This window comes from Tubulanus polymorphus, chromosome 12 (assembly GCF_964204645.1).
Source record: "Tubulanus polymorphus chromosome 12, tnTubPoly1.2, whole genome shotgun sequence".
NCBI lineage: Eukaryota > Metazoa > Nemertea > Palaeonemertea > Tubulaniformes > Tubulanidae > Tubulanus > Tubulanus polymorphus.
Genome location: NC_134036.1, coordinates 3143618 through 3158975, shown reverse-complemented (window position 1 = coordinate 3158975; position 15358 = coordinate 3143618). Strand labels below are relative to the sequence as shown.

Here is a 15358-nt window from a genome sequence, read left to right as displayed (position 1 = left end):
TTTATTCAATATAGATTTCGATTTCACAGGATAGAAAGAATTATGTATATATTGCGCAGAAATCAGTTTCATAAATTCTAAACCGATCGATAGATAGGCCGAATCGATATCGAGCTCTCAAGAGGAACTGAGTCTCCGTAGACTGGTGAACTAGGCCGGAATTCATGTTTAGGCCTTTTTATTGTATAGGTTGTCATTGCTATATAACGCGTAATGATAACAAAAATTTGATAATAAAAGAAACATCAAATCAAATGCAGTAATCTATGAATTTATCGCGAACGCTTTTCGCACAATTCGACAATATCTTGGTGCAAATTAAATTTCTAATCACTGCGTTTAAATATGGCAGGTCTTGCATTCAATTTGTATTTTTCAAATTTAAAATTCAATTTAAATTCGATATACTTATCGTAAATGATCATTTGGATAAGTAATCCGCATAATAACCATCCCATCAAGGAGGACGACCGGAATGAGGCCAACTTAACAACTTCTGTATGCATCAAAAGCAAATCAAATCAGTATTTCTCGTTATAAAATGATAACAAATACTGAAAATGAGGAACAGTGTTGAAATGGCAGCTCTGTAGTTGCAATAAGTGAAATCTCACTGAACAACGCATTAAAAAGTCCTATTTTTCATAAAATGAAACGGCAAATCCATAGTTTACTGAACTTGTAGCATTCTAACTATGAATCGAAGGAAAAACTGATCGTTACCTTCTTATACGTGACTTGACCCGTGTCATCCACTCGTCTGTGACCGATCTTCTTCTCTTTGTCATATCGAGGAGTTTCCAGCGATGGAGTTTTCGGACCGCTGCTCGATGCCGGGTCTTTAGAAATCTACGGAAAAAAAATGTGGAGAAATGTCAATTTCGAGATGAGATAAAAGGGGCTAGATCGAGGGTTTTAGAGTAACTTGTTACATTTCAAGCATCAGCTAAACATAAATCCTAAACAAATCAGAAAAACATTGATTCACTTGTCCAATCAATTAACACAGTCAAATATGTAAGACATAGATGGAAACTAAGTTTTTCCTTGATTTCCAGGTAAGTGGCCAGTTACCCTGTACATGTCTCAGAAGCCCATCTGGACTGTCCTTGGATAATCTTAAATCTTTCCGAGTCTTGGAGTAAATTCAAGAAAAACCCATTCATTAATGCACGCCCAATAAGTGACTTTGACTAGGATTTTTCAAGGTTGAAATTGTTTTCATTGATACTTTCAGGTATTGATATCGGAAATGTCCAAATTCTAAAAATTACTCGAAAGACACAAGAAGACAAAAGGTTTTACGGTTATTTATTTACACGTACTTAAATGCTCAGCTGGAATTCTAATACCTTTAACAGGTCAATGCCTGCAGATAATATCCACTGACATAATCCATACTTACATTTATATGTTTATATAAACATATACACGCCTGTATAAACACATAGGCCTATGTATGGTATGAACATATCAGGGACGAAACCAGGAAAATTGAAGGGGGCAAAACATCTGAGGTCTAGTTGTATACACGCGCTTGGTTGGCCTCTTACGGGGGCTTGTGGTCCAAATTTTGCAAAAAACTTCGGAACATTTTCTGAAGTCTAAGAGAGCAAAATAACATGTGGAAATGCTATTTCTCATCGAAAAGGAGGGCTGGGCTGCTTTTGCTCCCTCTTGGATCGGTCCATGCATATACTGTATTATCAAGCGTAAAACTTCTTTCAAATAGTATGGCTGCCTCCACCGTAAATCCACCTATGACGTCATCAAATAGTGTGGTGGTAGTCGATTCCACACATATGGTGACCACCTTTATGAGTACAGGGTAGTGTCGACCCCTATGAAGTCACTTCCACATTTAATTACCAATTAGCTTTCGGCGATTACAAATTTAATTGCGATTTTCAAAATGACCCGGCTGATCACAGGAAAAACAAGGTATCATTTTATCATAACTTACATCGATAGGAGCAGGACGAGTAGCGGCTTGTGTCATGTTTGTGGTCGACGTATTCGCAACAAACTCTAGCTCCCGAGATTCTGTAAAAAGTGAAAAATTAATTAAACATCTATTTCATTGTACCACATACAATAGTGTTGTGTTAGCATTTTGTGTGATCCTTTAGGCATCACATTCATTATCCAGTGCCTTAAGCAGTGGCGTTGAAATTGCAGCGACTGCAGCAACGAAACCTGCGGCAATAATTCATTGAATGACTTTTTTTTTTCTTTGAATACTATGTTTTTGAAGAAATTAAGTAAATTCGCCACGGCAATATTAAGAACCTGTCCAAAATTGGCATTTGGCCGCAGCAATAAAAAATTGCTTCCAATGCGCCTGTTAAAGCCCTCGGTCCATCGGAAGAAATTGACAGCACTTACCATTGGGAGGATCTCGGAAGCTGACAGAACCTTCTTTAGGTTTGACAGCGACTGCCACGTCCGTGAGCGAGGCATCGTGATCAGTATCCATATCTACACTCATACTACACAGCACAGCACTCAAACCCAGTAACTAACAGCAGCGAGGGCACAGCCTCCTCCCCTTCTTGTCTGGATACTAGTAATTTACAGTATATGAGGTCCCCTTTAACGTGTCTGTTTCTTATTCCGAGGTCTTTTCACGGGCCTCAATTCGTAAAACGAACCGACGTACAATCTCTTATGTTGAGGTCATCTGAACGAAAATCTCCGGTGTATTTTCGTACCCACTTTTTTTAGTGACAATTTTAGTAGAATTACATCGATTAAAGACTGATTTCACACATTTATCGGGGTCCGATTATCGAAATTCCGGCATCATATTAACGGTAAAGAGGCGGTCTTTGAGATTATCTCCACTTTCGAGTGATAGGGTGACGGGAAAGTTGTTTTATTCACGTATTTCTGTCGAAATATCGACAAAATTCGACATAGTTCGATCGAGCGGCCATCTTTATTTAACGTGCGCGCACGCGCAGTCGGTGGATATCGCCCCACGAGTAGTACTGCCATCTATCGATGAATAGACTCAAGTACTAAATTCTAACCGTCGGTGAAGGCGTAATCGAGGCGGCTGTGTGGAGCCACAAGATGGCGTCGTATTGGGTCAAGCTATCGATTTGCGCGTTTATTCTATATTTTTGCGTCGTTCACGGCTCGGAAAAATCTGCCGAATCGAAGCAAGACGCGAAATGGAAGAAGAAAGACATCAGAGATTATACGGATGCCGATTTGGAGCGTTTACTTGATCAGTGGGAGGTAAAATCCGACAGCTTCCGGTTGCAAATTCAGCCAGGTCGCAATTTGTTGAAGAAAGTAGTCTTTTAAAGGGTAACTGACACTTTTTTTTTTATTTCAAAATATGATGTATTCTATTGATCTATACACTCATCTTCAACCGTTCTGTTCCAAAATGTTTAGTTAACGCGCAATTTGTGATTTTGTAACAAGATTTTTGACCTCATTTCGTTGTTTACATCGCTTACTGTTCAGCGTCGGCTAAATCAGCAGGTGCGCGCTGCAACGTCATTACAGGCAGAGCTGAGAAATAGCGTCTATAGAAATGTGTTGAATTTTGAGGAAACTGCGTGTATTTTCTGTTATATCTCAATGCCAGATTGTTTTACAGCTTTGAAACTGGCCAGGGAGTTAAAAGGATCTATTGTCTATTGCATAAACCTATTTCAAAGAATCAATGAGTAATTTGAATAGGCTAAATCGATCAAATTGAAGATGCAGATTTCAATCCGCTGCTATGAAGCTATTTTAAAGTACACTATGCTAAGCTCTCAGCACTGTTACTGCTGCTCCATAGTTCACCTATAGTTCAGCACCACAAGCATACTACAATGTCTTATGTAATCACAGATTTCGATCTCGCTAAAGAATAAATAGATTCATATTCGTTTACTATTTTTCAAAGTCATTTAAGACTAAGTAGGCCTAGTTTTAAAACTAACACTTCAAAACTCTACAAAAACTTTCATAAATTTCTACAGCTTTACAACAAATATTCAAAGGAATAATGTTTTTCGATTAAAGTTTCACGCTGCAGAAGAGTTTTGATAGATTACATCACAAATCTTTCACAAATGTTATTTCTAAGTTTTAAAATAGGATGGATGAGGAAATATTCTTATTTTGTGACCAAAGCCGCTACCAATACGAGGTATATTTCAAGAAAAGAATTGAAATTATTCTTGCAGCTAATTCTGTCTAAGTTTCATCATCAGTTCATTAGTCAAAATATTCTTAGATCTAACCATGATCTTACTTACTATCACTAAATGATATTACAAAACGATGATTTAAACATCCGTGTTCCCTGCTGTCTACTAGAAAATGCCATGGATTGCTATTCAAATCCTATTTTTGCGCTTAGTTGGAACGGATATGGTCCATTCAACAGTTAAGTATAATCATTAATATGTAGACTTTCAAAATCAAGAGGCATTTTGTCTCAATTCGAATGCCAAATAGGTATAAAATTAAGTTGAATTGCTCTTGTAGCTTATTTCCTATTCATTTCTATAGACATCATTTCCGAGCCGTTACTTTAGTGACGTAGTTCTATTAATAGACACAGTACCACGCGTTCAGCAGAAGCAATGTATACACTGAACAGGTGCGCGAACATCAAAATCATCAATTCTGACTAGATTGAAAAGATTTGTCCAATTATGAAATCACCTAGCCTTATTGTATACTATAATATATCGTTTAGTGTAAAAAGTAGAAAATCTTTTAAAAAGTGTCAGTTACCCTTTAATGATAGATTGAACTAGAAAATACGATGGAATTTGTATTTCAATTTCAGGTCATATCGGAAGCTGAAAAATTGTTCCCTCTTTTAGTCTGTTCTTTGTCAACTCTTCGGGACTCGACCTCTTCTCAATTTGTTGAATAAATTATTATTTTCCCTATCCGACCTAGTCAGTAACCTGTCTGTGGTTTAGTTTCACGATCGGATATTTTTACAAACCACAAGTTGGTATAAGCCCATCCGATTATAAAAAGCTTACCACCAACGATTAGGTAACTAACTATATCCGACCCTACTAATTAGATCATTAATAATGGAGATTTACCGATTCTTCTTTGACAGCAAATTTTTTTTTGAAGTAACGTTAAAGTCAAGTTATATACTTTATGAAATCTATTAGTATTTGCTTCAGTATAGGGTGCCTATATTTGATTTTTTTATGCAAAACTTTTTCCAGGAAAACGACGAAGACGAATTAGAAGAAGATGAAAAGCCGAAGTATAAACAAAAACGTCCGACAATCGACATGAATAAAATCGATCCCAAGGACCCGGAATCTGTGATGAAAAACGCGAAGAAAGGTCAAACTCTAATGATGTTCGTTTCGGTGTCCGGAAACCCGAGTCAACGCGAAACTGAAGAAATATCCGGACTGTGGCAACAGGGTCTTTACAACGGCAACATTGAACTACAAAGGTATAATTCTTAATCCTGATACTACGTAGCATATCTGGAGATCTGGATTTGAAAAGTGGGACCCGTGTAATTGTTATTTTCATAATCTTTTCTAAATTGACTTCGTTCAAATTTTCCTCAATTTTTAAAAAATTTTCAGATACGTTACAAGTCCCGACCGGGTGTTGTTCGTACTGCAGGACGGCGCACTCGCGTGGACTGTTAAGAATTATTTGATCGCTCAGGATCGCTGTAAAGACGTAACGATTGAAGGGAAAGTTTACCCCGGAGCCGGATCTGTGCAAGTGAGAACCGTAGTCGACCAGGGTCCGGGTTTTTTAAAAGATCTGATTAAGAAAGAATTCGTTTGGTGTTTTATGATGTTTTTCATGTTTGTTTTCTAGAAGGAAAATGTTGCGAACAAGAAAACTACGAAGAAAAGTGAAAAGAAGACGAAATCCAGTCTAGAAAATGAAACTCGAGATAAAGAAGAATTGTGACACTTTTTAACAATTTCTGCATTTGTTTTGTACGCGTGAATAAATTGTTGATAATAAAAAAATGTTTTTAGTCAGTTATGTATGTTCTCATTTTCGATGTACAGTAGATTGCAGTACCTCGATATTAAAACAGGGACTCATTTCGTCACAAAAAGATAGATTCTAGAACTGTACATGTACATGTAGTTTCCTATTCGATATAACGAACTATCGTTTGTGACAAACATTGTCTGGTACCCCGAGGAATGAATACCGTTGAACTCGATTTTCCTAAGATGAAATCCATCTATTACGATGATTTCCAGTATGTCCCAACTAAGATGTTCATATCGATCATGTTTTTGATACATAGTACGAAACTACGACTATTTCGCATTAAATTCAAGATAGGTTCGTCGTATCAACGAGGTTCCCAGTTGTTTCCTGGGCAGAGTCGTTAGTGGGGGGGGGGGGGGGTAGAATGTAGTCCCGCAATGGAGGAGTTTACTCTCTTGCACTATGGAGCCATCCCAGCTCTGATCGACGAGAATGTGGCGAAACGAAAGAAAATACGAATGAAACAAAATCTTAATATAAATTCCAACGATTTATTTACAAACCATTTAAAAATGAACATCATTTATGTACAGATATTTATATAAATAACTACCAATGTACGCATTGTACGGCCTAACCCTCTCACAAATACATGTAAACATTATGTTAGTTGCGTAAAATAAACGTCGAACCAAATGAAACAATAAAAGAAACGATTGTCACACAAAAATGTACAGTTAATAAACAGGTCATTGCAGTTTTCAATCATTTCAAAGTATTTTCATTCATATATTGTAGCATATCTACAACTTAAGTTAAGTATCTTGAGACCAGTATAAGTCGATCAATCGCGTTTACATTTTCTCATCTACAAGTGGATGCCATGTTTTACAATCGACAGGTGAAAGAGACGTTCATAATAGCGTGTACCGTACATGTTAACTTTAGGGATAAACAGAAATGATACCTTGTTTTTCTCCTAATCGGCCGGGTCATTTCGTAAATCGTAATGACATTTGCGATCAGTTCATTTCTATAGCTGCTGGGTATGTTAAAATCAGCGTGATCATGATTTGAAATAAGTAATGTAGGGGCCGGGTGAATCTTCGAGCAATGAGAAACAAGGTATTAATTTTTAGCCTCAGGTTGTTTTTCTTTTCACTTTTAATTGGAAGATATTTATTGATTTTACGACTATGCGTTATTGGCGTCGTTGTTCAGACTCTGACACACCTGTATGTGATAGGAGTAGAGTAACTGCCACTGGAACCTCTTACCGCAGTGTTCGCAGTTATAGCGACCAGCCGCGTGGCTATCACGATGCGAAATAAGATGCGATAAAGCAGTCGCCCACAGGTCGTTCTTCTCGCCGCATACCTCGCATGGCGGCGGCATCCCTTCCGGTTTATAAGGCTTGTATGTCTGAGTCGGCGTCTTAGACATGACGGAGCTGCATATAGATGGCGTTGGCGACGAGCTGCATTTTTTACCACGTACGATATCTTCCCAGGTGAGACCACGCTGCTGTTCCTGCTGCTGCTGCTGCTGCTGTTGGTGTGGCTCGCATTTTACCAGTGGCTGCGATGGTTGCTGTTGCGCAGAAGCGCTCAACCTCTTCAACGCATTCATTGCGTACGAAGCTATCACCTCGCTCTCTCCCTCGGGTGAAATCAACTCGTCCACGTAAGACGAAGCCGAGGATGTACTGGGTCGTCTGGTCGCCAATTGCGTAAATTTTATGTCCATGAATTGCTTTTGACCAACCACCGGAGCATCGTCTTTTGAGCTTTCCAGATGATAATTTGTTTGTACTTCCAACTCTGCTGAGACATGTTCAATGGTACGCGTAGTCGCTTTCGAATGCTGAAAATTACTCGATGAAGGCATAGGATTCAGGGATTTCTTACTAGAACAAATCAATCCACCGGTTCGGACCAAACGGTCCATTCGATCTGAGACGGTTGTTTGGCTTTTCGCGAGTGAAGTATCTTGTTTAGAGGCGGTCGAGAGACTCTCTTCCAAACGCGCGTTGTTTTGATTCAGAGATGTTACCGATACTGGCCGTACCACGACAAGAGACTTAATCGGCAGCCTTCCATCGGTCGTATCGGTTCCAAACAGTTTCGACTGTTCGACCGAACTGCTCCGTTTCGTGGGACTTTCGATGGTCAAACTATGATCCATTGTAGAACTATCCACCGAGAATCCGTGCTGCGCTAAGGACGCCCACGAGTAAGCCGGACCCCTTCGCCTCGACGAGTATTCCGGACTCTCCTGCGACCGACGGCGTGTCTTGCCAATTCGAGTGGAAGGTTTTTTCGCGTATTTACATCCGTCGCCATCATCTTCCGAAGTTCTTTTCGTCGAGACACGAACTCCCGAAAGCTGCTTCTTACGCCGTCGCTCGTATGTAGCGCCAGCTAGAAAGCGACCGTGTTGCCAAGAGACGGGTGAAGATGAAGTCGACGAGGACGATGACGATGATTTCAATGAATTCCATTTGGAATTCTCTTCGTTTAGATGATATTGGTTTTGCTGCGCGATACGAGACGGATCCGATTGCGGAAGTGATGACTGCTGCCTCGAAGTTACGGATGATGTAATTTCATCTGCGACTTGTTGCTGCCTTTCGACATTAGATTTTCTACTCTCGACACATTCAGTTTGTGCTGCAGTTAAATGTTTTTGGACATTGTCGTCGCCGCCGATATCAGCAGTGTTGTCTGCTATCGGAGATTGTTCAATGTGAACATTTTCAACAACAAACGGATGCGTTTCTTCAACTAACGCATCTCCAATTTCTGCTATCGGCACCGGAATGTCTCCGCGTTCTTGTTGGTCTTTCGCCTGTCGTACGGCTTCAGATAACGAAATTATTGGTTCATTAATTAAACCGCTTTCTTCTACGTCAGGTATTTGCCAGTTGTTCTCCACGTCGCCTTGACCTTGTTCGCTTAGTTCCCAGTCGACTTGTACGAGCGGTAGTGCAGATTTTCTAAACGATATCTCGTCGTCGCTATCGTCTGCTTTTTCGAAGCGTTCGTCTTCGACGGTCTTACGATATTTTTTCGTTTTCGAATTTTTCTTCTGAACTTCTTGCCGATAACTTAACAGTCGATCGGTCATTTTCCTTTTTCTAACCGGCTTCGGCGAAACTGCCATTTGTACAGGCGCGCCGGGCACGCGAATTCCTGTGTTAACAGCCGGTTCAGTTTTCGTTTCCCCACCAGCGTTTCGTCGGTACATTTCGTTATTTTCCGAACACTTTTTAACGTTGTCGGAAACGTCAACCTTTCCGTCGTTTTCTAAATTTTGCGATTGTGAATTGACGGGGTCATTAGTCCGAGGTGGAGATGTTTGATTTCCAGGGGCGACGGTCCGAACATCGCAACTGGTCACCACGGAATCAACAACAGTTGAGTTTATACTGTCATTAGCCGCTGTTGAACTAGATATATTTTCCGTCTCATTGTTCGCAGATGAAGCTTTAGTCGGTTCTTTCAGTTCAATTTCCGTCGTTTTTTTCACATCGGGTTTAAATTCGTTCAAAAACGTCACTTCGAAATCTTCATTCGCCAGGTGAAGACGCTGTCCCCATTGACCTCGACCGGCTCCACCGCTATTCTCCCCAATCTCATCAGATTCGAGTTTGTTCTTCTCGGGAGACAGGAAAGTAACCGTCGACGCCGGCGGAACTTTCTCGAATATCTTCATCATCTTCTCGCTCGGTTCGTTTTTTACACGTTGTTTTTTATCGCCGATATTTCCAGTATCATCGCCGGCGTCGTCGTCCAATCGCCGTTTCCAGATCGTCGCGCTCGCCGCTCTCTTCGACGGCGTAGAGCCGGCGATTTTGCGGCGATGTTCGGCGGCAGTTTTGCGGAAAGTTATGCACTCTTTACTGCGACACTTGCTGTGATACGGCTTGAACAGATCGCACTCCATGCACGGTCCGTATCCGTGTAAACGCATGTGTTTACGGTGGTTCGCTTTACCGATCGAGGTATTGCTGCACAAATGACACGTGAATCGTGACTTTGCATCGGACGGTTTGTTCTTTCGTCTTTTGAAACTCTTTGGACTGGTGTTAACCGTTTCTGAAATAGATACAATACACAGGCATGTTTATTTCATTTATGTTAATTGTGGAAAAGCTTCAGGGCCCTGATTTACAAACTGGAATTATCTTTAAGGTTAAAGTTAATAAAACCTGGCACTGGTTTGTGGCATGAAATCATTCCATATGTAATGCAGGTTCCGTTTGAAAGTTCGTGCATTCGATTTAGAAATATCAAACACGTGATACAAACTCCCTACCGCTTCTATCAGATTTACAGATTATGCTACGTTATAATGGCACTTTTGGGACCAATGGCGCTATAGTGGTACCATAACCACACACACACGTGGTGAACAGATGATAAGATAAAAACCAACTATTTACGAATTAAAAGAACACGACGTTTCGATCTCACCCTAGACGATGATCTCTAGGGTGAGATCGAAACATCGTGTTCTTATATTTTAGATCGTTTCGTTTCAATAAATACGTTTCTCGATTTTAGATTTATTTTAATTTGTAAATAGTGGGTTTTTATCTTTGGCGCTATTGGTAATTTGGCGTAAAAAAGGAATGGTATTTTCATTGAGTTAGATTGGACAAATATGTTCTCTATCTTAGCAACGGCATTATAACGGGCATTGACTGTATTCTCGAATGGGCAGAACGTATTTCGGTCGAAACGAACGCGTCAGAGCTGATTCCAGGATCGGAACCTGCTTAACTTAGTCGAAATCAAACTATACATACCAGCCTGTAATTCTTCAGCAATCGGAACATGACAGGACTCCATGTGTTCCTCTAAGAGTATCCTCCACATGAACCGCTCCGGACACTTCGGACACACGAGATTATAACCGGAAGCGTGCGTCAACCGGATGTGTTCGTCGAGCAGGAACTCGCAGATGAACTTCTTAGCGCAAATCGCGCATGCGTGATTTTTATCATCGTCTTTCAGCTGCATGTTGTGAACGCGCATATGACGCACGGCCGAGGCGTGAGTCTCCAACTGAACTGCGCAGTGTTCGCACCTGATGAGCGTACGCGGCAGACTTTCGATTTTCGAATCGTTGATGATAACTTTCTCAAATTTCGGCGCTTCACTCGTCTCCGAGTCAGAAGCGATACTGCTCTCCGTTTCCACTTTAGACGTTTTGTTGTCGTCCAGTATTGCCATGGCGACGAGCTTAGCAGACGTTCGTCGATTTTCTTCCGATGTAAACAAATCGGCCACTAACTCAACGGCCGACGATTTAGAGTTTTTAACCTCTTTCAACGATTTTTCGGCCACAGTCTTCTTATCTGCCGTCCTCAATTTGCGACCTCTGCTACCGCCATCTTTAGTGACATTGCTGCCCCTGGCTTTCTCGTTCTTTTTTGTATCAGCAGTTTCGCGGACGGCCTTTTTCGTAGCCCTTTCATGAGCTTTCCATTTCAGTTTATCTTCTCGTGCATCAGTGGATTGAGCTGACCGACTCGTGGCCTTAGCTCGTTGACTGGGCCTTGTTACTCGTTCTGAGCCTTTGACTTGTGATAACTTTTTACGTAAATTATGCCCATGCTCTGAAGCAGCAGCCGCCGTTGCCGGGCAACCACTCCCACTCGATTTGCTGCGTAAATTATGCACTTTAATAATGTCAGGTGTGCGCTGCATGTTTCTGGGACGTTGTTTCGCTACCTCTTTGGTCGAACCATCCTCCGCTATCTGAGACTGAGCTTCTGCAACGCTTCTCGCTTTTTTAACAGGTGATTTCGTCGGAGATGTTTTCGTGCTCTCGACCGCCGTCGACCTGACCGCTGACGAATTCGCTGCCATATTCTCGGACAATCTTCGTTGTCGTTTCAAGCGGGTATTTCCCGATGGTTTTTCTGGCGACCTGATCACAGCCGGTGCTGGTCCCTGTTGTAGAGAGAGCGATGCGAAGAATGCCGACTGCTCAACATCACTACGACAATCAATATCTTTGTTTTCAACCTTTGAATCAGTTGCAGTTTCAGAGGCAACTTCTTTCGAAACATCGCCCAAAGACGCCGGGGCTTCGACTGATGAACACTGGTTAGTTGATGATAAGTTATGTTTTCCAGGTGCTGTACCAGCTTTGACTAGGTCAGTCTGACTACTATCTTTCGAGGTGTTAAGATCAACCTTGCCATCGTTTGACATTTCAGAGGAAAGATCATTCGATACTTCAACTAATGGAGAAGATAGGGCGTCTCCTGGTGAGTCAGGTTTTCTACATACATCACCAGCTTCAACTAAGTCACTGTGACTGTCTTCTTTTGACCTTTCAGAGAAAAGATCATTCGATACTTCAACTGATGAAGATTGGGCGTCTCCTGGTGAATCATGTTTTCTAGATACAGCACCAGCTTCAACTAAGTCACTGTGACTGTCTTCTTTTGAGGCCTTTAGATCAAATGCGATATCAGCTTCATTCCAACTCATCGGATTTGAAGCTTCGTCCAAAGGCATCGAAGATTTCACCACTGAATTACAGGTATCTTTGGATGAGGTACAATTTTCAGTGCTGAGACCAGCTTCACTCAGTACCATAAGGTCTGAAACTTCGGGTGTGTCACCAGCTTCCGCAGGAATCAGTGGGTCTTTGATTTTCTTATCTTCATCATCCTTGTGTGAATTGGAAACTTCTAATTCGACAGGAGTTTCGAGTATTTGCAGGTTCGAAACTTCAGCGGCAGTTGAGCTCAGTTTTGGTGCATCATAAACTGCAGGCTGTAATGAATCAAAACCTTCAGACCCAGCATCAGCTTCAGTGGGCGAGACATTGACTTGGTCACACAGACCCTCATTTGGGGAGTCAGAAACTTCGGATAAATTCTCACAATTATCAGCCACAGTGAGAGAGACTGCATCAAGTTGAGGTCCACCACTTTCTTCAGGTTGGTCAGAAAAAGTTCCATAAGAACTGTTCTGTTTATCATTACTATCAGTGGCATTGTTCTCTAACTCTAATTCATTGTTACATTCGTGTTTACATATTTCAACACTTTCTCCTTCAACTTCTGACACGTTATCTTCAGGTTTCACTGGAGTAGAATTATCTGGCAGAGATTCTTTCTGAATAGTATCAGAAACTTTTTCATTTTCGCCAGTTTGCATCAGGGATTCTGGTGGAATTATCTCAGAATTCTGTTCACTAACAATCGGAACTGATTGGTTAGCATCAATCAAGTTATGATCAACAAATTGATTATTTTTGGTATTGCTTTCCGTGGTACTCCCAGACTGGGTCTCTTGTCTGTCGAGGTTTACTTGCTTCGAATCTATTTCTCCATCATCTTTGAACCCAACACATTCCTCGTCATTATCAGATGTTGCATGGGCTTCTAAATGCTCTGAAATTTCTTGTTGCCCACTTTCATTCATGCTACACAATGATTCTTCTTCATCAATTCGATCACCAATTTTTATTTCTTTCACTTGATCCAATTCCATTGGTACAGTTTCATTAGGAATTTTCTCACGAATCAAGCAGTGGATATTTTCACCAGACCCGTAGCTGGGAAACTTTTGAGGATTAGTTTTAGGTTCTACTGATTCTTGGCAAATTTCGATTTCTTTCTTGTCAGTAAAATTTATTCCATATGAGACATGGGAGCCAGATGAGTCTTGGTCAATTCTATCCACCGCAGATGCATTGGATATTGGAATGTAAGGGTCGTAGTGTGGTGTGCAAGAAGATACAGATTGAGCGGGGTCAGAATCACCATCATTTGGAGATCTAGGCACATTTTGGGGTATAATAGTTTGCAGGGAATCAGATTGAGCAGCATTTAATTTCTCCACAGCCTCGCCTTCTACATATTCTATCAAACTATCTTCATCGAGAACAACTTCTTCTTTCTTAGCTTCGTTTCTTATTTCCGATTGATTCGTTACGTTTACGGTTGGTTCGTGCATTTCAAACCTTACATCCTCTTGTATGGATTTGCATATATCAACTGTTTCATCGGATATCACTTCATCCGATTCAAGTTCATCTAAGGCAACCGGAGCTTGGTGAACCAAACTGTCATCTACACCACCATCCGATTCAAGTTCAGGCTCTACGGCAACCGGAGCTTGGTGAACCAAACTGTCATCTACACCACCATCCGATTCAAGTTCAGGCTCTACGGCAACCTGGGCTGGGTGAACCAAACTGTCATCTGCAACACATATTTTTGTTGCTACTTCTGAACTTTCGGTAACTGAATCCATTGCCGAGCCAGGATTTTCTGAACAGGTCAGTTCTGTTAAATTCAGTTGATTTGGAATTTCTTCTTCACTGGTTTTGAAAGCTTCAATTTCGCATTCAACTTTTGACAAAAGATCCGGCATAAGACTGCATACTTCAGCTGCAACAGTAATTGTTTCTTGCATTGTGATATCAACTGATTCAGGTGAATCAGCCGATATACCGGGGTGCTCAGTCTTGTTTTCATTGCTGCATTGAGCTGGCTGACATTTCTCCATAACATCATAATCTATTTCCTTTATTTTATCACTACTAGCAGCAGAAATTACATCAACAGTAACTACATCTTCATCACAGACACTCACATTTTCAGTTTTTGACATTTCTATAATATCATCGTCCACCTTTTCTTCATCTATTTCGTGTGTTTCAACAACTTTGCTTTCAATATCAGTCATTGATATTTCCTCGGTATTTGGGTTCAATTCTTGACTCGTGTTGTCATCAATTTCGCCACTTCTAACGATGCTTCCGTGAGTCATCGAATCTTTTTCCGTGTCTTCAATATCTGATAGTGAACCGCTATTTCCTTCAGTCTGGCCTGAGACTTCACATCCTTTCAAATTCTGATTATGGTCATCCAATTTCTCGATCTGATCCACAATCTCATCAATCTGGCTTATATTGGAGGTACCGCCGGTACTTATGGCTTCTGACGAATTTGTACTATCTAGCTGTACAGACTGAAGCTTATCTGATTCTACATTGGAGTTTGTTTCACCTGAATCGGCAAATATTGGCTTGAAAGAGGACTGAAATTCTTCCATTGATTCTTCCGTTGATTCCTGCATAGCTTCAGTTTCCTGCTTTTGATCTATACTGGCATTCAAACATGTGAATTCCGATGAATTTTTTTGTTCAATCACAACTTCAGCTTCTTTTCGCGAATCCTTATCCGACGCAGAAGTCAATGTTTCATCAGTCGTAGGAACCATAGAGGTTGATTTTGGACTCGAGCTGGGAGTGTCATCCAATGTTTCTGAACAAAGAAGAAAACTATCATCGATTGTATTTGATGCAACTGGTCTTGATTCTTGAAAATCGTTATCAGTTGTTTCGCATTTTGAATTATCGATGTGAA

General features: G+C 40.9%; 2 protein-coding genes across 5 annotated transcripts in view; one reads left to right on the top strand and one right to left on the bottom strand.

Annotated features, from left to right (window-relative positions):
- The window catches only part of LOC141913989 (phosphatidylinositol 4-phosphate 5-kinase type-1 alpha-like), a 38007-nt gene extending 35570 nt beyond the window's left edge, over positions 1 to 2437 (bottom strand). For all 4 annotated transcript variants that reach the window (XM_074805227.1, XM_074805225.1, XM_074805229.1 and 1 more), the window contains exons 1-3: positions 2386 to 2437; positions 1964 to 2043; positions 724 to 849 (exon numbers count right to left, since the gene is read on the bottom strand). In XM_074805227.1, coding sequence (XP_074661328.1) covers positions 724 to 849; positions 1964 to 1999 — 162 coding nt within the window. In that variant the 5' untranslated portion in view covers positions 2000 to 2043; positions 2386 to 2437. The remainder of the gene's footprint in view (positions 1 to 723; positions 850 to 1963; positions 2044 to 2385) is intronic.
- A 610-nt stretch (positions 2438 to 3047) lies between these two features.
- Positions 3048 to 5964, top strand: LOC141914080 (LDLR chaperone boca-like). The gene is made up of 4 exons (XM_074805357.1): positions 3048 to 3243; positions 5205 to 5443; positions 5583 to 5727; positions 5827 to 5964. Exons 1-4 carry the CDS (start codon positions 3076 to 3078, stop codon positions 5920 to 5922), a joined length of 648 nt encoding a protein of 215 aa, XP_074661458.1. The 5' UTR covers positions 3048 to 3075; the 3' UTR covers positions 5923 to 5964.
- Positions 5965 to 15358: the final 9394 nt, after the last annotated feature.

Coding starts and splice junctions, on each gene's coding strand:
- LOC141914080 (XM_074805357.1), top strand. CDS start 3,076: ATGGCGTCGTATTGGGTCAAGCTATCGATTTGCGCGTTTATTCTATAT. Junction 3,244..5,204: donor GTTTACTTGATCAGTGGGAG/GTAAAATCCGAC, acceptor AACTTTTTCCAG/GAAAACGACGAAGACGAATT. Junction 5,728..5,826: donor CCGGAGCCGGATCTGTGCAA/GTGAGAACCGTA, acceptor TTTGTTTTCTAG/AAGGAAAATGTTGCGAACAA.